We start from the raw sequence: 25,499 nt of genomic DNA on the forward strand, positions 1-25,499 counted from the left end.
TAAGGAGCAGTTGATTGTAATCAGGAAATTGCCATTCGGCCCATGTGGTGTCAACAAAAGATGTTTACTAACAGTGTAATTACATTATGTTTGTGGCCTTGGTCTTAAAAAATGTGTAGAAAATCTGGTTGCACTTTGAAGTATTTCAACTACAGGGGTAATACCACCACATGCGTAGACTGTTTGGGCTTTTGGAAAGGGATAAACCATTGATAGTTAAGCAATTTAATTTAAAACAGTAAAGAAGTAAACCTTTCATTTCTGAACAGTGCAGCTGTTCAATGTCCTCTATGTGTCATGTGATTGCTGTGAGACCTGTAACTTAAAGTTATTGCAGTGTGCTCTGACTGAGGGCATAGGATATGTGTTTCACTCGCCTTTTCCAAACTGTGTGATTAATGTACCTCTGTTCTGCTCACCTCATCTAACTCATAATCTGCAGAATGACCCATTTTGTATGGCAGAGGAGCTTAATGTCAGATTATTTTGTCCCTGCTCTGAGCTTTGATACGTAATATACATTAGTGTCATAAAACACTTTGATCTCATGTCCCTGTGTTCTCTCATCTCCAGAATTTTCAGCTTACTTATTTTCATCTGTAAATAAAACAAAAAGTATATCGGCATGTATATGGTATATTGCTCTGGTTTACTAACTAGCCTTGGAGTATGTTTTGTCAGAACCTAACATTTTTTTAATGTTGTGTGCACTTGGAAGAATATAATGAATATAATGGGAATATAACTAATCTAAAATGTGTCTCTTCCTTTGGATGGATTTGCTTATGTCAAATCAGCTTTTAACAGTAAAAATCTTTGAGATCAACAAGATGAGTTGGCCATTAAGTTTGATGACTAAATCATGACTATAACTTGTCAGTTTGATGACGACTCTGATGACTGCAACTTATCAGTTGTGTAATACAAGGCATCACGGTTGCACTTTTGTAATAGGTGAGCTTTGTATTTCAGTGTCAGTGGAAACAATTAAAGAATTCCCCCATCTTAACTACAGCCATTTCCCAGCTTTTGGAAGTCTCATTGTCCTTTTTTTTGTTTCAGCCCTGTTGTGTGTATTTGTGTTTGTGTGTGTGTGTGTGTGTGTGTGTGTGTGTGTGTACGCGCGCGCACGTGTGTGTTTGTGTGTTAGTAAGCTGAAGTCAGGGAAGAAGAACATGATTTTTTTTTTTTTTTAAACATGGATGAAAATATGGAGCTGTTGTTGGTCATGTGGCTTGGTAACAGTAGAGCTGAGCCATACCACTGAGTGAATTCAGCCTTGTAAATCACCTCTTTTATCCATTTATGTACTGAATAGCAAGTAGGTTGTTGTGCAGAATCAGCTATCGATACTAAGAGAGCCCAGGCGAGTACATGAACACGAGACAGATTGTTTTGTTGAAGCAGATGGAATTCATTTGAATGAATCAGATTCTCTTTATGACACGATTATGCGTGGATATTTCATAGAGATGCTAAGTGTACATTGTGTGGATTGATGGATTGAGATCCTGAGACGCAAACTGTTAAATCAACAATGGCTTTGTGAACAATGGTTTTGCATTTCACAGAGACTGACAAATTTCGCATGGACTTGTTCCAGGATTTACTCCGTGCTGCAGCACAGTATAGATAGAACACTGGCCTATTTCTAAATGCTCAAAGCTCCTTTGTGCATCTCTTTAGTACTGCTAGACAACTGCAGTTTATTTGCATTTAAATATGAGCAATTACAGGGTATGGGAAAACTGAAAGTAAAACATACAGCACTTTGTGGTGTTTATCCATGGGAGCTGATTTCAATGTAGAACAGTTTATATAATCACATCTTGAAAATAGGAAGTAGAAAAAGACATCTTTCCACGATAATATAGAGATTTTCTGAAAATCCCCACTATCCCTCTACTTTGACCAAAACCCAGAAATGAGAGCAGTCAAAGGTTAAGTGTTTTGAACAATTTTATAATTCTATCTTTAGCATTGCATTTACCACTGGGATGATTGCAGACTTGTGCTGTGGATAAAAATGTACTATTATGAGCTGCAGTGTAAAGTTTACCTGGGTACTAATTGGAGAACAATTCTGTCCTGGCCACATGCCTGCTGTTCCACCGTTCTGAAACATTCTCCTCCAGCTCCGCAAATTTCTGCTCTATTGAACAGGTAGGGGCCAGCTGAAGCAGGGATCTAGCCTTCACCAAGACAGATTAGGAAGGAGTTGAGGTAACAATATTAAACCATTTTAAAGGTAATCCTTAAGAATTGAAGCATACTAGAACAGTCCAAGTAATTAAACAATTTATTATTTAGTCCAAGAAAGAAATAGACCTAAACACATGGTTGATGTTGGATTTACAGTTACATGTGTTAATAACCAAATAGCAAAGAATCACCCAAAAGTTGCCAGCAGATGCCAAAGCATGTTCGGTGTTGAAGACTAAACACATAGTTTCTTGGAAAGTTGGTTACAACACAACATGTTGGAAGGTTGGTCACAAAATTCCTCTCTTTATACCCTTCTGGGCGTTTGAAAAAAAAAAGATGCTGTCAGACATAAGTTCTGCCAATGAGAATGAAATATCTTAGTTTCAAAAGAAAGAAAACAGGAATGTCAGTGATAAACCAGTGGCCTGGAGTCATATCTGCTTGAAAGGAGGGTGCAATTTGTATTTCCCCCAGCATCACCTATGCACAATGGTTTTCAAACTTTATTAAAACCAAGTCAGATGCCTCTGATTATGCTGGTAAATCATGGATCATACAATTAGCTGCAAAACAAGGCCAAAATTGTCAAGAAATTACATTAAAACATGATATTTACAGTAAATGAGCCTCCCTGGGAGCCTTTTCATTTCATGGGAGCCTCACCACTACCATATGCATGTTACCTCTGGCTGCTAGCACAGAGGGGTCGCAGACCCAGCTGTTGGTACACAGTGATGATAACAACAGATACTTTTGTTCCCATAAGATGAAAGGGTAAGAATGACCAGGATCATACTGGTGTGGGGTAATAAAACAGTGTTTTGATGTATGGAAAAGACAGTCCACAGTGCCACTGAACATTCCCCCTGCTATATATTTGGTTACTAGGCAGCCATGCATTGCCCGTTCTCGTGTAATTTTACTTGACTTCACAGCATTATGTTTACCTCCTGTTTAGTAGCACATAGTCACAGATGATGTCAGATTGGCAGAGGATGGCCTTATTTAGCCATAGTCACTCTTTTTATGACTGATGTTTTTGATGGATCTGTTCATTTTGTGGTTAGAGCTAGCCATGCATAATCCATCTCTGTGTTAGGCCAATGATTTATAAATAGCCCTGTTAAATCTGATCCTCTTTGACTGAGTACCTGTGAATGAGCTTTTATTCACCTGCAACCACCATCAGTGTTTAACAGATCGTGCATGTGTAGTTGAAAAATATCATGCACTCTATGGCAAAATTCTAAGAAAGAGATTATCAAATCTCTTTCTGTCTTAAACTGATGCAGGTTCCCCATCCAAATGAAGGTGTAGCCCACCTAGTCATATGTAAAGCGCATCACAACAAACTGGTCCAAAAATGAAATATTTTTGAAAAGTAGGGCATGAGCCTCATTACACTCTTATGTTTTTTAGATGAAGGAATGTCATGGGAACTTTTTTTGGTGTTTGTTTCATTTGAGTGAAAATACATATTCAAAATACTAGACAAAATATTTTGATGAGATTTACAGTGTCCACAAAAGCAGTGAAATCTGAGTATGACAAAAGTTGTTAGTCAGATTGCTGTTTGGCCACTAGTATAAGTATGAAGTTATTATATATTCATAATTTTTTTCAGCATATTAACCTATTTTGCAGGGCGCTTGTGATGTCAGTGGTGGTCAGGTTGTCATTGCTTTATGGGCAGACTGTTCTCCTGAAACTCATTTATGACAATGTTATAAGGCACTTCCACAGCTGCTGGTAGTACACATCATCGCTCTTGAATGACGGGTTTTTTTGGCCGAAGTTGCAAGTTTGATAAGTTTGTATCTCTTTTCCGAAATCTCTGCCTCTCCGTGTAAATCATAACGTTATCTCCATTACAATTCTCTTATTAAAACAGTTGTATGAGAAACAGAGCACAAAAAACCAGATTTATAACCATGATTTTTCAGTGTGCCGTTGTTGTATGGTGCCTGGAATGAATCTCCATCTCTGGTGTGTTTCAGAGGTCCAGGGCTCCATCTCGTGACCTGTATTAGCCAAACTCCAGAGTTCTCTTAACCATTGCACTTGCTTGCAAGGTTGTTTATAGTGGTCTTGATCTAGTTTTTGTAATGTGATCCTAATGAAAATGAATATATTGCCAACAAAATGTGCCTTTATGTCCAGAGGAATTTCAGCACAAAACTCCCTCATTGTGAACTGCAGTTATGACATCGACAAACAAAATACGTTTGTGGTGACCTGCATTCTGATCTTCAATAGTTTCACTCCCAGGGTGTTTTTCTCCTCTCTCTTTTGCAGCTGAATTATCCACCAGCTGTACCATGTGATTACTGATTTCTATCCAGTCTTTATCGTCTTTGACCTGAATAGCCACTTTAAGTACCCTGAAAAAAGGTTTGGATGAAATGGCAACTGCATGATATCTATAGACGAGAGAGGTTCTGTGAATTCGTGAGTGTTCTCCAGTGTCAGTCATTCCTTTCGAGCGATTGTTTAGATAGGGATCACAAGGGCTCTGCAATGTCATCTGTGAAGGTTGCCAGGACAGCATTCAGATATCTGCCCTGTGATCAATGCTTGGATCTGTGCCATGAATTTGCACTTCAGACAACGTCGCTTTCTGCCTTTGAGTCTGATTTAAATGGGGGGAATTTAGTGCAGTTATTTGAAATAGCTAAACAAGCCACAGTCATCATGTGGTTACCATTTTTTTTACAGTCCAAAACTGAAAACCTATGACACAATAAAAAAAATCATATAATTTTACCAAAATGACTACATGGGAATTCAAACAGATGCTTGTTTATTGCCGTACATTCTCTCTCCAAATTGAAAACATGAAAAAACCCAAATAAACACATTGAAATGGAGACATTTTTCATCTGTTATTATATCATTCAGTTGCTAAAGACCAGGTCTTATACAGATAGGTGTGTCTGTTACTTTGCAGGAATGAATAGCTGCTCATAATTCAAACTCTATATGTCTCACTGCTGTGTCAAAAATGTCAAGACTTTGATCATTTAAGTTCTGGTTCAAATTATTTTGACCTTAATTTCATTCATTTGGTTTGTGCAGTTGAGAAAATCTCTCAATACTTTATTTAAGTGTAATACATTTTAAATTTAATGTTAAGTAACATAGTGGAAATGCAGAGAAATGGAGAACTGGTCTTTGATCACATCTGAGTTTTGTCCTCATAGTGACCTCTTAAAGGGATACTGAGGTTCTTTTATTTTTTATTTGTTATCAAAGGCAGCCACTGCCATAGTTGTACCTTTATGCTGTGATGAAAGTGTTGATATAGGATAGAGTAAAATGCACTGGATTGTCATGCTTTTTAACTCATGCTTTTTAATCTAGGTAGTAGTCTAAGTGCTTATTATTCAGTGTGTGCTGCTGTTGGGGCTATTTTTATTCACTGATCTGCTAAAACAAGGTGATTTCTAAAATGAAAGGGTGTATATTACTCACCCTTTTGCATTTGGAGAGGTGAAAATGTCCCCATGTGCACACATTGTTTGGGTGACTGTGGAGGACAGTGCCACCTCAATAAGCCCATCAGCTAAGAGGATCTATGTGGTGAGCTGTAAGCACATCATTGAAATGCCATTGCAATGCTTAGACTTAGAGGTTGTCCCAAAGCCACACGGAACGCAAAGAGAGGCAACTGGAACATTAGCGTCATTTACTGGATTTCTCAGAAGAAGACATTTGAACCATTCCACTGAAGAGAATGATGGGTGAATGAGAGTTTGGACGGATGTGGGGGACATTAGAAGATGTGTACATAGTAACTTTGATGCGGTACCTTGGCAGGAATAAATGGTACAGATTGTGGAAGAGAACATGGAGACGGTATGTCAAAAAAAACCCAGTGTAACAAATGTTGTCAATAAACAAGCGAGCAGATTGTTATTTTGTAATTGGCTGAAATATCAGAGACAGTTGATATGTACATTATAAAGGGATTACTTTGAGCATTAGGATATTGCCGATTAGGCTGTGTGTGGAATAGCACCTTACATACTCCTCATAAGCTTACAAAGTAAGCAAACTTAATGAAAAAGGATCTTTACTAATATTTTTTCCGCAGTTGATTTAATGTGGATAATTACATTCTGCTCCTCTTGGATGGACCTATTTTTCATGAAGTATAATGTTCAGAATATTTTAGCAAAGGAAAGTAGAAATCATATTTCTTCTTCCACAGACCCTCTTTTATGGTGTTCAAGGCTGTGATTCAGACCGCTCATTATTAAGTAAAAAATGTCAACGTACACCTAAGTCACTATGAAATAACTTCTTACATGGCTGCTCAATGAATGAATTAGGTTGGCTCGGTACAAAAAGCTGGAAGAGTTGCAGTAATCTCACTTTTATCTTTGTTTTTTTATCTCTGTTCTCTCTTTTCCCTCTTCATTTTTTAATACATATACATATCCTTTATTGTAGCATATATTTTTTAAATGCATTAGCACAGTGTACAAAATAAGTGATCTTTCTTTCATTTTGAAAGAGTTGGGCATGATTGACATCAAGGACTATGTCTCAGCTCATATGAACCTGATGTAACTTCACTGTCATCTGGTGTTTGTGCAGTAATATGTGTGTGTTCGCTTTTAAAGCTGCAGGACAAGCAACAGAAAAAGTCTCATAGGAAGCGGACAGTCTTCAGCACTTCCTCGGCCTCACTCCCCCCTCTCTTCACACACAGGTAATGTGGCGTGTGAGTGTGTGTGTATGTGTGATTTTCTCAAGTGTACATCTCTTTGTTTGCATGCGTATTTCTCAGTATTGGTGATACTGTCACGGTGTTTTCATGACTGTCTGTTGCTATCAAAGCAGTAGTTGTTCTTGCATGCCATACAGTTTGAAGTAGGTTGTTTGGAGTCAGTGCTCCTCCCACTGAATTGAGGCTATTGTTGTGGGTAAATGAAGGTGCTGTGTGAAAAGAGTGTGTGTCTGAAGTGGAATCTGTTGCTGACCCATTTGCACCCCAAAGGACCCTTCTTTGTCTCCTGCTCCAGACAGCTCATCAACTGCTTCATAACATGGCTGGAACAAAGTCTTTATTATTGGAGTGTCCAAGAGTGTGAATTGATGCGATTTCCTCTTGTGCTGCCTTCATTGAAGAATTAGAGGCAGACAGTGTGGCTGCAACACAATGTAATATTAAGATATGTGAAACATAAATGGTGTATTTCAGTTAGTTTCCTTCAAGGAATATGCCAAAAGAGAGCGTGAATCGTTATTATGACGATTTATAGAGACCAAGACCTGCCAAAGGGAAGCACATGTGGCACATGAGTTATGTTGGTTCTTTGTACCAAATCAGTGATGTGTATATGTTCTCAAATTCTCACACTGATTGATTGTTACAATAATATCATATTTGGATGGTGTTAGGGTCTGGTTTTTTTTCCCACACACATTCAGAGTATGCTTATCTGTTGTTGTTTTTCATGCAACATTTTCTTTTGCAAGAGATTTTAACCACAAATTATCTTTAATCTATTGTCAAATCGAAGCACTGAGAAAGTGTGTGGACATTAGCGCAGATCAAGCTTACTGTCAGACAATGAAGTCAAGCTCACCATCTGAGGATTATAAGGACTTCAAGCTAAAAGGCCCAATTGTTTATTCAAGCCGTGTTTGAAACGGTTACACTCACAAGGAACAAAATTAATCAGATCTAATGAGCATGTCTTTCCCCCATCACCACTGCTCCAGTGGTACTCCTCTTCATCATCATCATCATCATAATCATCATCGTGGTGATGCACTCTATGCTTTTGTTAATTAACTGTAACATCCCTTCTTTCCAATCTGGTTAATTATCTACCATTGATGGGGGGTGGGGGAAGAAATTCTGTCCCCACGCCTAATCAGTGAACAAACATGGGTCATAATAGCTGAGCTTTGGGAAATCCTGGGTATCTCATGTGTTGCTGAAAGCCAAAGCACTCAGAGGCAGTGAATACAGATAATAAGACAGTGGTCCTCATTTGGATGGAAATAAGGAGAGAATGTTTAATGGTTTATTGTTTAGATGAGTGAGGGAAAGGCTGCCCCAGGCTTCTCCACAGGAGCAGAGGGTCCCCAGATGGGAAGCAGACATTTAGTCAAAGACTAATGGCTTCCATTGATGATTGCTCTTAATCAGATTCTCGGAGGAGGTTCTTTTCCATGTGTTTTTTTTCTTTCATTTGCAATTTTGATCTGTAAATTTCTTCTAAGGAATATACAGATATGAATTATTCTAAATTCTAAATCTAAGTCAGCCACACTTACTGCTAAAAATAGTGTAATTTAAAAATATATTTTCACCATAGCTTTGTCCATGATAAAATCAGATTTTTTATGTCACATTGGTGTCAGTATTAGTGTACAGCATTGTGACAGCTAAGCATTGTTTATAGCATTGTAACTGTTTGTACATTATGGTCTGGAAATTCAGTATATGGTTTGTTCTGTGCAGGCACCAGTCCCCAAGACAGTCCACGAAACTTCTCTCCGAGTGCTTCAGCCCACTTCTCCTTTGCTCGAAGGTACTTAGACATTTTCAGTCTGTTCTACTTGAGTCTCTGTAGTTGCTTTGTCATTTAAGTTGACTGATTCCAACCAGTAAAGGTGAGACAAAAGAATCATTCCATGTTGAAGAAAGTTTAAAGTCTTGAATATATGTATTCTGTTTATCTAGGTTTCTCTTTCTGTTATTATTTGGCAAAGTAAAGATGGCAAGACTCACAAAATTCCATTTTAAGATAATATGTCGCCTAAGAAGAGTGTTTATGTATCACTGGTGATGTGTAGTTATTTAATTTAAATGTTGGCTCTTCGATGGTGTTCTTTCATCTTTGTATATGAGTCAATGGTCAGAGAGCTCTTTGATGTTACATTCTCCGTTGTCTGGTATTGTCTGAGATGAATAGAGAGAAATCCACATGGATATTTTGAAAAATTTCATCATGGACAGTTCAGTTCAGCTTGAGATAAGGACTGAATTGAAATGAAAGTTCAGTAGTTCACCTGCTGCAGAGAAGCTCATCAGACTGTCATGTGTGATATGATTCTTCCTTTGGTGTCCCAAATTTCATTCCTATCTACTGCAAGCTACATTTTGCTTTTGATATTGTATCTTTGTGATTGTCAAAACTTCTGAGAGGCCGAAAATTCTGGCCCCATTTATTTGTCCCTTTTTGCATTTTGTGCTGAATTTCTTATTTGGGTGCAGCATGTGGGCAGCATTGTACACCGGAAATCCTATAGAGAAACGTACATCTTGATTGCAAAAGACATTAGACATTTCCAACTTCAGACATAAGCACTCTAATTAGTCCTCCCAGTGTTTTTCCTCCTGGATTGTCATTTAGTCTACACAATCAAACAATGGCCAACAGGAAATGAGTCACAGAGCGCCTGTATAAAGTCATTTCTCTTCAGTCTAACCGTTTGACATTTAGAGTATTTTTTCCCAAATTTGGTCAGAAATCCGCTTCTCTTCATCCTGTGTACCCCTTCCTTCCGCTCCATGCTGAATTCACGTCAAATGTATTGTATTGATTTATGTTTGCAACATACTGAGCTGCCTTTTCCTGTCTTAACTCCGTGGTGTAACCAAGCCTTTTTCTATCCTGGTAAAGTTCTTATAGTCTGAAAATGATATGTATTGATGGCTGCTTGTGCTTTTATCTAGGACTGATGGACGACGCTGGTCCTTGGCTTCTTTGCCCTCTTCTGGCTATGGAACCAACACACCTAGTTCCACTGTGTCTGTATGTACCACATATCTTTCTATACTGCTTCTAGAATGTTCTTACACAGGGGTAATGATCAACTTGTGCAGGGACTTTTTCTGAGCTATGGTAAAAACCACACCCTTTATGTGATAGTATAGACTTTTAAACCACCTAAATCTTTGAACATTTAACATTTTAAACTATTTAAATCATTATTTTTGTGAGACACATAGTCACCCATCAATGCATTAGAGCTTTTTACATAATTAAGCTTGCTGATACAGTGTATTTACAGGTACCTTAAATGTACAGTGTCAAGCCCCACATGGCTGGCATTTTGTCATAAAATTTCATATATCATAGGATTTCATTGTTCAAAATTGTAATCATTTTGTCGTATAAAACGCCAGAAGCCACTGAACACAAGATCTTTTCAGCACATTGGCTATGCCGGCTTTAATTACTGAATTGCATTGGCAAGGTCTTGATGCACTTGAGTGAGCTGATACTGGGCTCTTGTCTACCAGATTGAACAGATGCCGGCATGACTGGATCCTAGTTTGACTGATCTGAGCAATGCCACATTTGTTTGCTGGTAAACATGTCTCTGAGCCCATGCCAGTCTGCCCACTCTTAGGCCAGCCCTGGGGCACTGTTTGCTTACACAGCCCAGGCACTCACAGAGGAAATGGCAGACAGTCTCACACCCAGGAAAACAGCCAATAAGCATTCAATTTCAAGAATATTTCCTTGCAATAACATAACAGTGAAATGAACATAAGCCCCATCCTCATACAAGGGAGAGGAGATCATTATACATAAGCTAGTACAGTGCATCCATAATAGATGTGATTACACCGAAATAGTTGATGATTAGATATAATTTTATTTTTCTTTTATTTTCTGTTAGTTACCATTGAGACAGTCATCTTTATTAATTGTGTATGGGAAGCGGAGTATGGCATTAGAAACCATGTGTGCACATGGTTTAATGTAAATGGCTCACAGCCATAAGCTCTTCAGTGTGTACCATGCACCTGCCTTTTCACTGTCGTACAATACGAATCTATGTTGTGATAAGCTTTGAGAAGCAAAGGGAGTACAAAGAAATTCAAACAAAATGTTAAGCAGTACGGGAAGAAGCTATGTGAGTCAGTATGTGAAGAAGTAATACATTTCGATGATTAAAATTTGCACTGCTCAACAAAGCATTGCAAAGGCCAGTATCTCTCTGTTTGCAACAGTGCAGCTTGGGCAGTTGCCACTTAACCTCCACTAATCCCACAGTTCCACTAACTTTACTTCTTCTACTTTCGTTTAATTTGAAAACCATTTTTATGTTCTTCCCCATTTTCCCCTGATTTTTCTTTCACTGCACTTTGACTCAGTTTAACATTCATTTACAGTCCAATGCTTGCTCAGAATTGCCAAAAACAATACATTACAAGATAACAATCGTAAACATAATAGTAATTTTTATTGACCTCTGTACAGCTATATGAACACTGATGAGGTGAGAGACTGGCCACAAAATGAAAGTTCAGTGAATGTGTTATACTCTGTGTTGGCTCAGATATGAAGTGAATATAAGGTGTTTTAGGTATGTTACACAGAAAAGCCAAGCCTGTGCAGCTGAGCAGCACACAGTGAATCGTACCATATACCATATCAGTGGTGTAATACACTGTAATGATTAGCAAGCACACTCATAAATAACACAGCATAATTACTTTTAGCCCGCTAAGTTGGAACCACACGTTGAGGAAACTTAAATGTTTGTCAACAAACCTGACAAGGAACTACATTTATTTATTTGTCTTTTCTGTGTCTGGTCTGCATTGTATTTAAACCACTTAAAATAACTTTTCACCTGGTTATTTTCATAAATTCAGTTTGCCATTCATCTTCCTTTTTTTCACATGAAACGATTTTTTAAATCTATCTATTCAATAGATTCAAACTAGTAAAACTGGATTGTGTGACCATAGCATGTGTGAGCGTAAGCTGAAAACAGAAGAGGAGTAAGCATGCATAAATGAGCACATAGTACGCATTTCATAATCCTCCGCACAAAGTTTTAGCTGAACTGCTTGATCTGTCACAGAGAATGACAGTTTTCATTTCTTGGGTATCGCTGAATTATAGAATAATAAATAGAATATAGAATAATAGAAATGTAAAGAAACAGAATGAACAATAGAAAGAATAGTTTGCTTTCACAAACCAACGTAACAAGTAGTCGCAGTACCTTCACTGTCAGCCCACTCTCACATGGAGCCATCAGACAGATTGCTTGCAAGCTGAAAACTGCACAAATTTGTCAACTTGGTGTTAGAATTTCACTTTTCAAATGTGCAGATACAGCCAGTCAGTCTGTTTGATCTAGTTTGCCATGATCTGAGTCATAGCACCACACGAAAAAACGTCATCTAGAAGGTGTGTCAGTTGTTGATGTGGGAATTTTTGGTGGCGTTTATGATTTTTACATCATCCCCAACCATAGTTATCAAGCTTTTTGCCCTGGCAATTTATCTTTCTACAAATACAAATTAATTGCCATTTTTGACACTTTTGTCAATTTGTCCTGTAGTCCTTTTGTATAGTTGGTACACTATACCTCCACCCCCGCAATTGTAGACGATGTTAAAGTTTAATAGAATTTTATGAAATGTAGAAGGAAAGGTGGGAAAGCTGGTCTTTCTGAACAAGATCAGACTCACCGTGAAGAATAGCAACACTACTGCCATTTAGTGATGGCCATCTCAATTTCCTTGCCAGTGTCACTATTTGTTGCGACCCAGTGCATTTTAGATTAATGGACTGTTATTCTTGCGATTTGAAAAGCTGTGTAAAAATACATCATTATCCAGGATCTCATAACATATTATGTTATATAGACATTTTAATGGCCTATGTAGTTAAGGAAACATGTCTTTGTCAAACATTGAATTTGATTCGACCATGATCTTCTTTGCATGTGTTTGACCCCCTGTGCTAAGGATCCACATCCTTTCATGCTGCTGATTTTTTATTGTTAGCTTCCTTTTTTTTTCCCCATTTCTTTTTCAATGTATTTTCGTTTCATTTCCAGTCGTCCTGTTCATCACAGGAGAAGCTCCATCAGCTGCCCTTCCAGCCTACACCAGATGAGCTCCACTTCCTGTCCAAGCACTTCTGTACAGAGAGCATCACTGGGGATGATGGGAGGAGAACCACGCCCATGCGGCCTCGTTCACGTAGTCTGAGGTACTCCCTGGTTTACAGGAGTAAACTGCATACATAGCTGCATAGTACAATAAGCTGCGTAACCACTACTTTGACTGTCTCAGATGCCTCTGCGTTTGTGAAATGTGATTCTGTTTTCATGATGTTATTTTTCTTTGCATTTTTAGTCCTGGAAGATCCCCATCGTGCTGTGATCATGAGATTATTATGATGAACCATGTCTACAAAGAAAGGTTTCCTAAGGTAACTCTACTCTCAGTTGAATTCATTTGAAGCACTGTTAACTTGACTTGCTGCCTCTCACAGTATCATAGTGTATCACCAGTAGCCTGCTTATCTTACACTTCTGATTTGTGAATAATCTGATGAGTCTCACTGAGCATAGCACAGTATACTGCAAAGAAACACACTGTACAAGTTTGTGTGGTTTGATGTGTGGTGATGCAACAGACCCTTGTATGTTGCTATAGTTCACCTCTGCAAGCTTGTTAAGACATTTAACAAATTCCTTGGAAAGCAGCCAAACATTAAACGTGAACAATTAAACTACAATGTGACCTCTCTGACCCACCAGGCCACGGCCCAGATGGAAGAGCGGATTCAGGAGATCATCCGCACCAGCTCACCAGAGAATGTACTGCCCCTGGCTGACGGTGTGCTCAGCTTCGCACATCACCAGATCATTGAGCTTGCCCGTGACTGCCTGGAAAAATCCCGCCTTGGCCTCATCACCTCTCGTTACTTCTGCGAATTCACAGACAAACTGGAGAAGCTCTTTCAGGAGGTGCTGGATCTCTTTATCACTGTCTCAGTAGACCACTGTTTGGGGATGTGGCTGTGTCATAGACTCCCAGTCAAATCAGGTGTTTTCATACTTGGTGCTATCAGGCAGTTTTTGCAAACTTGCCATGTTTTTGCACTTGGTTGCCTTTTTAGTCATTTTAAGTGTACCATTGGTTGTCTTAAGATGTGAAAATTTCATGAAGAAAAGGAGCAAGCATTATAATGCTGCCACCACACTGGTGGCAGTGATCTTGAAATCATGTGCAGTCATACAAAGATGTTATCAGTTAAGCGGTCTGAGGTCCAGTTAAAGAATGTAGTGTTGCTGGAAGTTAGTTTTGAGATCTCATCACCGATCAAAAGGACCAGCAAGAGAGGTCTTTTGTCAAGTAAAGGGGACAGTATGAATCTAAAGAGAACTGATTCCTTTTTCAATTGTTCATCCCTTAGACTCAGTGCAGGAGCCAGTTTCATAAACATAGACATTAACGTGACTAACAGTCAATCAGACTAACTAAAGACACCTAAGTAAGACTGCATAAAACAAACTCACAGCTGTCTTTGGTAAGACAGACTAATTCGTATTGCATTGCAGGAAAAGTAAGACACTGATCAAGTTTGAACAAAATGGCTGACAGTTAATGAACAAATTCAGCAATTACAACGCAAATTAAAAATAAAATACACACACACACACACACACACACACACAAGGTGTGGAGCACAATAACTAAAAAAGATAATGGTTTTAATCCGTCGGTGGCCCAAACCGTTAAAGTCATACCCTACAGAAACGATTTCAAAACATGGTACAAGATGCAAAGAAGGAGCTGTATAAGCGTAAAAATCCAGCCACTAGAGGAGGTCCAAGTACATAATTGAAGAGAGCAACAGAATTGTTTATTAAAATATACGATGATGAATCTCCCTAAAGAGAGGGAGAGCGGAGTCACCTACAGGCCGCTGCCCCTGGCAGCAGTAAATACAATACCTCAGATGGTAAAAGTTAGCCCTTGGGGTAGGGAGTCTTACTTTCTGGTCTTAAATTAGACCGGTCTAAGTTTTTATGCAACTGACTGAAAAAGCTAAGATCTGTCTTAAAGGAAAATTTTGGACGACTCACCTTTAAGACTAGTCTAAAACAGTTTTATGCAACTGGCTCCAGCTCTTTTAAAGAGGTTTATGTGTAAAATTACCTTAGAGCAGTTAACCAGAATTTTTGTGCATATGGGAATGTGCCAAACAACATAAGTTCCCTCTGAGGAGAAGCCAACTCAGAGCATCTCATGGCTACCTGAGTTCAGTTGGTTTTAAGTTCAGGTTGTGTTACTGTTTATGTGCTTATTCTTTTTGAGAGGACTTCATATGATTGTTTTGCTACAGGTTGTATCTTTACTTCCTTCCCTCTTCTAAAAAATTTCACTACTTTATTGGTTTTAATGGTAGATGTTTGGATGTTTCTTTGTAGTTGCATATGATAAGTTTAAGGAGTACAGTACATTTTTGTGGTGGTTCATTGTCAGGCAGGTTTTACCACTTGATTGTGATTAACTTCACTGTGTAATGACTGACATTGAAAACTATGTTCAATTTGTGCTACGCAGTCCACTGAACGGTCAGAAAGTATAGAGGTTGCCTTCATTAAGGAGCTGGTGAAGAAGATCCTCATCGTAATTGCCAGACCAGCACGGCTCCTGGAATGCCTGGTACCTTTTCTTGTATTTTCTCATTATTTGTATTCTCACTGTGCTCCATACCTCCATACATGGACATGAGGCATTTTGACCTTCAAAACTTTAAACCAGACCTATAGCATTCCCTGCACAACATCTTGCTACAAGGAAGGGCTTATGTTAGATCTGAAGAGAGGTGTCATTTTTATGATTTGTAGGAGTTTGACCCAGAAGAATTCTATCACCTTCTGGAAGCTGCAGAAGGTCATGCCAAAGAGGGCCAGGGGATCAAGACAGACATCCCACGCTACATCATCAGTCAGCTGGGTCTCACTCGTGACCCTCTTGAAGGTATGATAGCCTCATACGTCTACACACCCACACTGGTCCAATGGAAAAACCGCATAGCCACTGGGCATCCACTTTAGAGACACAGTCACAGCCTGTTGGTGGCTGCACTTCATGTAACCTTTTGTAAACCAGATACAAACATCAAACAGAGAAACAGGCCTTTGATGCAAGTGGACTTGCCTTTCGACAAAAGCAGTCAGTTCAGCTTTTTTTTAAATGCTTTAATGAGACGAAATGAAATGAAATTAATTGTGGATGGTAAAGTACAGTGATTTATAGTGGAATTCATTTAATAATCTTTGTTAAAGCTTAATTATAGTTATAATGCAGTTTTTTTTAACAGAATTGTATCTATTGATGACTGGCTCTCAGATTTAGTGAAATGTATTTTATATTACAGTGGACTGACATTTTGAAGGCTGAAGAAGTCAGCACAAACCTCAATGCCCAAAGTGACCAAATTTTGTAGTGATGACAAGTTTTTTGCAGTTCACGTATTTGTATCTAATTATACAGTAATTTAAAAGGCAACCAAAAAAGAGTTGTAAATGTGCAGAACAGGCCTAATGGAGCGGTTTTCTCAATTCAGGACAGAAGGATCATTATCGGTAATGAGAAGTGAATACTCTCCTTGTAGACTTGGAAAAATCTCAACTCTGTCAGCTAAAGCAGTCTGGGCTACAGTCCCCCCCAGGCCAGGGAGCCTGTGAGATCCCAAAACTCAGAGCATGAAATGGCTGAAAACAGAAACGGGCAGCTGTTATGAGGGAATTTGAAAGTGTTCAGGTCTCCTTGGAGACGACAGAATGGCCCTCTGGTTCATTACCTCCTGTTCTTCGTGTGTTTTCTGAAGAGCCAGGTCCTCAGAGAGCTGTTTCACAGGGATTTGTTCCGAGTTTCAGTTTTCTCAGTAGAAGTTTTCTGACATGTGTTGAGTGTGCTTTTGATTTCCCCTCCATTTAACTCATTTAGCATTCATACAACTGAGCTCCTCTGATTCATCATGCAGAAAAGGCGATGAGTTCCCTTTTTTGGTCCTATGTCTGAAATTAACGTTGAACAAATGATTTTGTAGATAAGATGTCCAGCTGAGCTAGATTCTCGTGACATGATTAACGCTTTGAGTATAAAAAGGAATTTCAATTCTGTTTAATATCTAACCATACTTTTTTCTTTTACAGAAATTGCTCAGTTAACTAGCTATGACAGTGGGATAGCTGAAACCCCTGAGACCGACGACTCTGTAAGTGTGACTTGGTTTTATGAAATGAGTTAAAATTTTGTTTGTGGTCAGCAATATTAACCAACATAGCAGTTCAGTGTATAGTGCCAGAAAACTCCATTTTAAAGCAATAAGAAAACAAACTGGTTGTTCTTACTTTAGTCCCAGAGCCTGAGTGCAGCACTGAGATCTAGACGGAAGCCCTGTGAAATGGATTTTGAGATGATCAAACTCATCAGCAATGGTGCTTATGGGTAAGACATTAGAGTAGTGTTGTGGTCCTGAAAGCCCTCAGCCCTTTGTAATATAAGCTCTGTCCTTGTCTTTTGAGTTTAGAAATTGCTTAATGATTGTGCAGACAACTTTGTTTCTGCATTTCATTTCCAGTTAAGTGTCTGTATGAAGACAGTTTCATTTCAAGGACCTGGCAGTAGAATACACACGCAGAGCCACTCATGATGTTTTCACTTAAGCAATCATCTTTGCTTTTAAAAGCAAAGCATGACTATTTGCTTCACAGAAATTATGTATTTGGTTCTGTGAATATATACAACGAGCTCAGAGAGTGTTCTTTTCCTTTGAAGGGCTGTGTATTTGGTGCGGCACAAAGAGACTAAGCAGCGCTTTGCCATGAAGAAGATCAATAAACAGAACTTAGTGCTGAGGAATCAGATCCAGCAGGCCTTTGTGGAGAGGGATATCCTGACCTTTGCTGAGAACCCTTTTGTTGTTAGCATGTACTGTTCCTTCGAGACTCGTAGGCATCTCTGCATGGTCATGGAATATGTGGAAGGTAAGCACCTCTATTTGTGTAAGTGCATATATTCACACACTGTCTAATTTCTTTATTTCCTCTCAAATAATGGAGGACTGAGCTCATCATAACCTTAGGACAACTTGAGCTTGAGTTTTATCATGATTTAATCCAGTCCCCATTTCCCTACATCCTTACCAGTTTAACACGACTGTGCGTACAGTTAAGCGGGTTTTAACCTAAGCTTCTGGTCTTTGCAGGAGGAGATTGTGCTACCTTATTAAAAAACATGGGGCCCCTACCCGTGGATATGGCCAGGATGTACTTTGCTGAGACAGTCCTGGCCTTGGAGTACCTCCACAACTATGGCATTGTGCACAGAGATCTAAAACCAGATAAGTGAGTTCAACATACTTTTGACTTTGTTACTGATCTACAAGATCTGTTATGCTTCACAAGTTCCTGTTGACTTTCTTGTAATTTTGGCTAATGTGTTGCTCTTTTCATTGATTTGGTACTGCACATGTCTTGACAGTTTGCTAGTCACCTCAATGGGACACATCAAGCTAACAGACTTTGGCTTGTCAAAGATGGGCCTGATGAACATGACAACAAACCTCTATGAGGGCCACATCGAGAAAGATGCACGAGAGTTTTCAGATAAGCAGGTTTGGTTTTCTTTATGTTAGAACACTTAATTTATATTTGGTTCTACTCCTTTGACTTCTGTCAAGATACTTTAATGTCTGTTGATCTTATCAGGTCATTCACTATGCTGTCATAGGGCTTGCAAATATGTTATATTCCACAATATTTAAATATGCCCTGCAGCACCATAGCAATGAAATAATTACTAATAATTTTCCCAGTTGTATTTTTCAAGGGGTTTTATAAGCTGTCACTCCTATACAATAGTTTTATGACTTTTTGTTTTAGGTTTGTGGGACTCCAGAATACATTGCCCCAGAGGTGATCCTAAGACAAGGTTATGGAAAGCCTGTGGACTGGTGGTCAATGGGCATCATTCTTTATGAGTTCCTGGTGGGCTGCGTGCCCTTCTTTGGGGACACACCCGAGGAGCTCTTTGGACAAGTCATCAGTGGTCAGTCCTCCTCCCTTCCCAATAAATGACTCAAACTCATAACTGCACTCAGTGTCACAAGTTCCTTGCTTAGGATAGTGATCTATAAACTGTGGATGATGCCATTTGTTATTAACTATCTGTGACAGCAGGAACTGATTTTTTGCCACAACTGTATGTTCTTAAGATTATTTACCAACAAAACCTGAATGCGCGTGTTTTATTCATATTATAAATTGGAACCCGGCATTTCCTGTTGCTCCACTTTGAGCAGGGTCTCAGCTGCTGTCTCAGTCTAAATGAAGAGTCTCTTATCTCTGCTGAGTGACTGCAATGCCTCTCTCCTCTGTCCAAGTTTTATCTGGCTTGCCTCCTAAAAGTTGAACAGAAATTGAACATGTTGAGTTGTAATATGAATTGTGTCTGCATCCCTGTAAATCCCTGTTTCCCTGAGTTGTGAGTGATTGTTGTTGTTTGAGTAACAAAAATCATGGGCTATGTCCCTGAAATTAATGGCGTGACAAGATGCATTTGGTGTGCTCTCCATCATGGGAGACCAGGGGACTGAGTGGTAATTAGTGGGCCTGAAAAGACACTGGTAGCTGCCATGGCTTAAGGGAAAGATGCATATTCATGCCCTCAAATTTAATTAAATTGTGTGACACGGGCTGCTGCAGAGACAGTAGTGGTCCTTATCAATCTGCCTCATTTATTCAGTCTTCTGACCCTTTAGTTATTCACTCTTCACCCAGCATCTGAGCCCTGGTCCCTGTACGGATTGAAGTGCTGTTCGAGTACCATGACAATTACTTGTTTGTGTGTACTAGATATTGTGGCTAAAGAGACCAGAATAATGGAGAGAGGAAGGCACATATGTACACATAGTTTGTAGATTACTTGGCAGTGTGAAGCTCAATTGATTAGTCCTGTTTACAGCATAAACAAAGAAGTTCTTCATTTTCCATCTCTCTTAACCTCCTAATCCTCACATGTTATAAGTACAATGTTACCCTGAATATGGGGTCATGTCAAGTCTTTGTACATATAAAATACAAATAATTTGTATTTGCTCCTCAGATGAGATTAACTGGCCTGAGGGAGAGGAGGCTCCACCCACAGAAGCCCAAGAGCTCATCACCCTGCTGTTAAGGCAGAACCCTCTGGAGAGACTGGGCACAGGTACAGCTTCAGTGGTTTTTCTCTGTTTAACACACTCCTGTAGAATACTGTGCCCATCCTTCTCCTGTATGAAAAGCTGTAGAAGACACCGGCTTAGAGATGCAAATTCAGTACACGCCTGGCCTTTAACTTAATGTGAATGCTCTAGGGACTAAGCTTATTTTTATTCCTAATGGCTTATTCCAGGTACCAATACTGCACTCCTCAATGTATTTAAGAGAGGAATAAAGCAGAGATTGAGTTTTGTCTTCCTTGTGACAGGACTGTGAATCCTCACATTAAGATTTTTGTTAGCTCTGTGTAACTAATAGTGACAGAATCTTTGGACCATAGAGAGTGACCTTTAGCAACAAACAGAACAGTAGCTGTTGGCCCCCGTACTGATTAAATCTATGCAGTGCAGGACATATTCATCAGAACTGCAGCAGCTGAGGTCTCCATTCAGCAAAAGCTCCTTTCTCTTCAAAAGGTCACTCACAGGAAATTACAGTGCATAATTCACAGCTAGGAAATCATTGTTTGGCAAGGGCCAATGAAAAAGTCAAGACTTTGCACTTCTCCCCAATGGCAGTGTTCATATCCCCCAGCGTTTCAGAGAACAGTCAAGTTACCATTCTGTTAACCCTACCCTTTTCTCTAACCTTTGAAAACCTTATTGATTCAGCCTAGCTTTACGTGTGGATCTAGGTATATGTTCTGAATCAATGCTAGGGTAAATACTTGTTAGGACATGAGTATTTTAACTGAGCTGAATTGATTTTTAAATCATATTGATATATATATGATATATATACATGTTTTTTTATACATTGTGTTTGTCTGTACTCATTTTATTTGAACAGTTCAACACAGTCCTGTTTCCTATAGGCTCTTTTGATTTGTATCTCATCTGTGGACCTTTCCACTAAAGTGACACTTCTCTGTTGTCAGGTGGGGCATATGAAGTTAAGCATCACCAGTTCTTCCATGACCTGGACTGGAACAGTCTCCTCAGGCAGAAAGCAGAGTTTATCCCCCAGCTGGAGTCAGAGGACGACACCAGCTATTTTGACAGTGAGTGTCCCAGTACAACCTGTACAATGTTTTCATAAGAAGCTCTCTCTCTATATATATATAGTGCATTTGTAAGTATGCTATAAATAACTGTAGTGGAAAGTCCAGTCCGAGTACCTATGTTTTGAGTTTGTTGATCATTAGCAAGTGAGCTTAATTTAACCTTACAGAGTCACCACACTGAGTCAGTCACGAGATTTATAACATTACACAGTCAGCACATACTCAAATAATACTATATTAATGGGTTTTTTTTCCCAACTTAAATGCCCACATTTACTTTGACAATCAAAATAACATGCTTACATCGTTGTTTTCACATAATCAGCGAGGTCTGAAAGATACCATCACTTGGAGACAGAGGAAGAGGAGGACACAAATGATGAAGACTTCAATGTGGAACTGCGACAGTTTTCATCTTCCTCACACAGATTTTCCAAAGTGAGTTGGTGTCCCAGTGAGAGCTCAGTGAATGCTGATTGGTAAACTCTGAAACTATCTGTGGAATGTAATCAATAATGATTTAGTCTAGTTTATTACTTCAGAGAAAGAGGATCCCATTAAATCAGAGTGTTCTTTTTTCATAGGCACTCAAGACAATAGTTTTACTTGAAAACAATGTATTCCTTATCACCCATGGTAGACTTTGGCATGTCGCGCAGATCTAAGATGTGCATCCGTTTGTTCTCATGCCTCAGATCTCTTCCAGCAGTATGTGGAATTCCAGATATGCCTTACAGGTTGTCTTTTCATTTGACAGACAAGAGATCACATGCACAGTTTTTACCATATGCAAAACTGTGCCTGCCATAGCAATGAATGCATTTTTTTGCAGTTCAGAGGAATTCTTATACTATTCTAAGAAAACTATCAGTGCAGGGTTTCAATGCAAATCAATTCCTCTTAGTTTCAGTAATTTAATTGAGTTTTATTCCTAATGTTCATGTCTTGGAGGAGATTGTAGTGAACATTCTCTCATGGGTTTTTTTGTCCTACAGGTGTACAGCAGTCTGGACCTGTCTCGGGGCCAGCTGGAGGAGAAAGGAGAACAGACAGAGAAGAAGAGTGAGAGCCCCTTGACAGTGGACTCCCTCAGCTGGACACCCGACTTGACCGAGATGTAAGTCATCCTACAGATCAGCCAACATCATTAAAATCAGTCAACAATTTGTGCGCAAGGATGTGGATCTTCCCCTTCTCCTTGTTGTAATTAACCTTTTTATAATCCTCTTTGATACTGAACATAATCTACTTCGATCCATTGTGTGCTATTTTCTTAACGAAGATAGCTATGAAAAAAACAGATGTCCCTTTGATCTCTTTTTTACCTCAGTCCAGAGTAGTGTTGTAATGATACTGTTTTCTTTGATTCCAGGCCCTCTCTCTCCCAGTCATCAGATACAGAAAGTGTGAGCTTGAGCCAGCGCCCTGGCATGTTGCCTAAATTTGCCATCTCCGCAGAGGTGGAGGAGGCTGAGGGCTCATTGGCCTTGGATGACAGCAGTAAAGTTTCCTTCTCAATAGGGGAACTGCCTCAGGATGAACCTGACGCCACCACCCCTGGCAGTACCATAAGCAACTCTACCCTCTCAGGTAGGAAGCTAGAGAGAAGTATAGTACACAAATGTTATACATGTTTTTGACAGTAATGAAAAGTATTTTCATTGATAAGACAAGTGTATGATTTTTTTTTTTAGTTGTAGTAAGTAGATATTTGTTTGGCTCTTATTCAGTGCTGTGTTGCCTTTTTCATGACTGTGGATTTTCTTTGATCATTAGGCAGTTTTTCTGAACACTTGGACCAGTTGCCCTCACGAGGAGATGGTGCACATAGTCCTGACACCAACTCAAAGAACACCTCTGATCAGGGCACACACCTGAGTGGCCCTCGACTAGAGACAGTGGACAAGCAGAGTACAACCAGCAAAGTGCCCAAATCAGCCTCTGCCAGTACCCTCTCCCTCATGATCCCTGGAGGTGAGTGTGAGTGTATGTGAGTATCTGTGCCTCTATGCCTTCGACCTTTATAGCGTGAGGATATGAGAGACTAAACATGGAAGATAGATTGGAAGAAGAGTGTGAATGAAATATAGAATGCTTGAAATGGTTACTGCTCAGCTGCCTTTTATTTGAAGTGGCTGAGAGTTTTATAGTAATCGTTTTAATGCCAGTGGCAGGGGAGAACAGCCTCAGGGTTCTCTCTACAGTGAGAAAAGCACTGCTGCACTGTGAGGAGAAATCACATTCATCTCTTTCTCCGTGGGTGGGAGTCAGCGAGATACTCTATTTGTTCTGGCATTCCAAAGTAGGCACACTACTGGACTTCCAGTGGGAAGACAAAGTCAAAGGGGAACTATAACACATTGGCTGCTTGTTATGGTGCTTTATGAAAATCTTGTCTCAGTAATGAGTCATTTTCAGTGTTTGAATCTTCTAAAATAATGACCATTTCAGATTATTTTTGCAATTGCCAAGTAATAAACTACATCTCTGTTAAAAGCAGCTCAGCTTTCCCTGATTTAAGCAGAAAATGTAATAAAGTGAGAGTAGAATGTGTTGGCATGTTGTCATATAAGTTGTGTTATGGTATTTCTTAGTGTAATTAAGGGGGTCTCTATATTAAGCAGTACAGTATCTGCATTTCTTACAGTTCCAGACGTTTTTGGGGTGTCCCCCCTGGCCAGCCCCATGTCTCCTTATTCGCTGTCGTCAGATCCCTCTTCTAGAGACTCCTCCCCAAGTCGAGACTCCTCCCTCTGTGCTGTTAACCCACGACAGCCTATCGTCATTCACAGCTCAGGGAAGAAATTTGGCTTCACTCTTCGAGCCATTCGGGTTTATGCCTGTGATAGTGATGTGTACACTGTCTATCACATGGTCTGGGTAAGGACTGAATGAACGCCATTAGCCTTGACCTGTCTGAATAACCATCCATTTAACCATAAGATAAATAAGATAGGGTCATTTTCTAAGTGATGTCATTGACATTAGTTTTCATTAGACATTAGTGTGTGGGATTTATGGAATGTGTGTCTTTGTGTGCACACGCTCTTATGCATTGTTTGTAGTTTATGTAAGGTGTTTGAATGTCTACATTGTCTCTAACAGGCTTATTTTGGTGTTGAGAACACTTGTTAACTTAGTGTCAAGTGTTATTAAGTCTTATTAGTAGCCTTTGTTTTTTCTCTCTAGTTCACAATGTCACTGTATTATTACCTATCCCTTAAATAAGCTCAGGAGTGGTACTTGTTGTCACGCAATTGTTATGTTTGTTCCATCAGAATGTGGAGGATGGTGGTCCTGCACATAAGGCTGGACTGAAAGCTGGAGACCTGATAACTCATGTCAATGGAGAGCCGGTCCATGGACTCGTCCACACTGAAGTTGTGGAATTGCTGCTGAAGGTATTGGAACTTCCATCACCTGTACTGTATTCACTTTTGACTGGCTCATACAGCAACCATATGGTGCCCCAGCGTGACCAGTATTCACACTAGTTGTGAAAGTCAGTGTCTTTTTTCGCTTGACTTTTCAGAGTGGGAATAAGGTAGCGATATCTACAACTCCCTTTGAGAACACAACTATCAAAACTGGTCCAGCCAGGAGGAATAGTTACAAAAGCAAAATGGTGAGAAGAGCAAAGAAGCCTAAAAAAGAGAAGACGCAAGAGAGGTAATGAAGAAATCAAACAAGCAGATTAAACAGCAAACACTTAGATCACATAACAATTACATTGGAAATAGGTAATATCGGTAGAGTCAGTGTTAATACCACCTCAGTATCTAACTTGATTCATTTTTCACACCTAGATGATATCTTTTGGTCTGAATTTCTAGCCTTTTGTCCTGCCATATGTTCTTTTGACAAACAAAGAAAAAGACAAACAAAACAACATAGCTGGTGTTTCCTTCTCTCTCCAGGCGGCGTTCTGTGTTCAGACGCTTTGCCATGCAGCCGTCTCCACTGCTTCACACAAGTCGTAGTTTCTCCTCCCTGAACCGTTCCCTGTCCTCTGGAGAGAGTCTGCCTGGTTCACCGACACACAGCCTGTCACCCCGGTCGCCCACAGCAGCTTTTCGCCCCGCACCTGACTTCAACCAGTCAGGTAAGTCTGGCTGTTCACATTCTCGGCCTATTTCTGTCATTATATTAGCTGTCTTTTTATTATTTTAATTAGTGAGTAATTTTTGAAAAAGTGTGACATGTGAAACAGAAATATAAAGACAAAATATAT

At 39.5% G+C, this 25,499-nt stretch overlaps 1 protein-coding gene across 1 annotated transcript in view; it reads left to right on the forward strand.

Moving 5' to 3' along the window:
* Positions 1 to 25,499, forward strand: part of mast4 (microtubule associated serine/threonine kinase family member 4) — an 83,176-nt gene that overhangs the window by 52,908 nt on the left and 4,769 nt on the right. The window contains exons 6-29 of the mRNA XM_030767248.1: positions 6,831 to 6,919; positions 8,684 to 8,753; positions 9,902 to 9,980; positions 13,036 to 13,190; positions 13,337 to 13,412; positions 13,744 to 13,953; positions 15,557 to 15,658; positions 15,844 to 15,976; positions 17,158 to 17,225; positions 17,361 to 17,452; positions 17,783 to 17,991; positions 18,213 to 18,351; positions 18,488 to 18,620; positions 18,889 to 19,054; positions 20,111 to 20,212; positions 21,143 to 21,265; positions 21,594 to 21,706; positions 22,264 to 22,385; positions 22,641 to 22,858; positions 23,045 to 23,242; positions 23,922 to 24,148; positions 24,547 to 24,669; positions 24,801 to 24,937; positions 25,186 to 25,370. Of these exons, the coding sequence (XP_030623108.1) occupies positions 6,831 to 6,919; positions 8,684 to 8,753; positions 9,902 to 9,980; positions 13,036 to 13,190; positions 13,337 to 13,412; positions 13,744 to 13,953; positions 15,557 to 15,658; positions 15,844 to 15,976; positions 17,158 to 17,225; positions 17,361 to 17,452; positions 17,783 to 17,991; positions 18,213 to 18,351; positions 18,488 to 18,620; positions 18,889 to 19,054; positions 20,111 to 20,212; positions 21,143 to 21,265; positions 21,594 to 21,706; positions 22,264 to 22,385; positions 22,641 to 22,858; positions 23,045 to 23,242; positions 23,922 to 24,148; positions 24,547 to 24,669; positions 24,801 to 24,937; positions 25,186 to 25,370 (3,269 nt within the window). The remainder of the gene's footprint in view (positions 1 to 6,830; positions 6,920 to 8,683; positions 8,754 to 9,901; positions 9,981 to 13,035; positions 13,191 to 13,336; positions 13,413 to 13,743; positions 13,954 to 15,556; positions 15,659 to 15,843; positions 15,977 to 17,157; positions 17,226 to 17,360; positions 17,453 to 17,782; positions 17,992 to 18,212; positions 18,352 to 18,487; positions 18,621 to 18,888; positions 19,055 to 20,110; positions 20,213 to 21,142; positions 21,266 to 21,593; positions 21,707 to 22,263; positions 22,386 to 22,640; positions 22,859 to 23,044; positions 23,243 to 23,921; positions 24,149 to 24,546; positions 24,670 to 24,800; positions 24,938 to 25,185; positions 25,371 to 25,499) is intronic.

Source organism: Chanos chanos, chromosome 3 (genome assembly GCF_902362185.1).
Source record: "Chanos chanos chromosome 3, fChaCha1.1, whole genome shotgun sequence".
Lineage (NCBI taxonomy): Eukaryota > Metazoa > Chordata > Actinopteri > Gonorynchiformes > Chanidae > Chanos > Chanos chanos.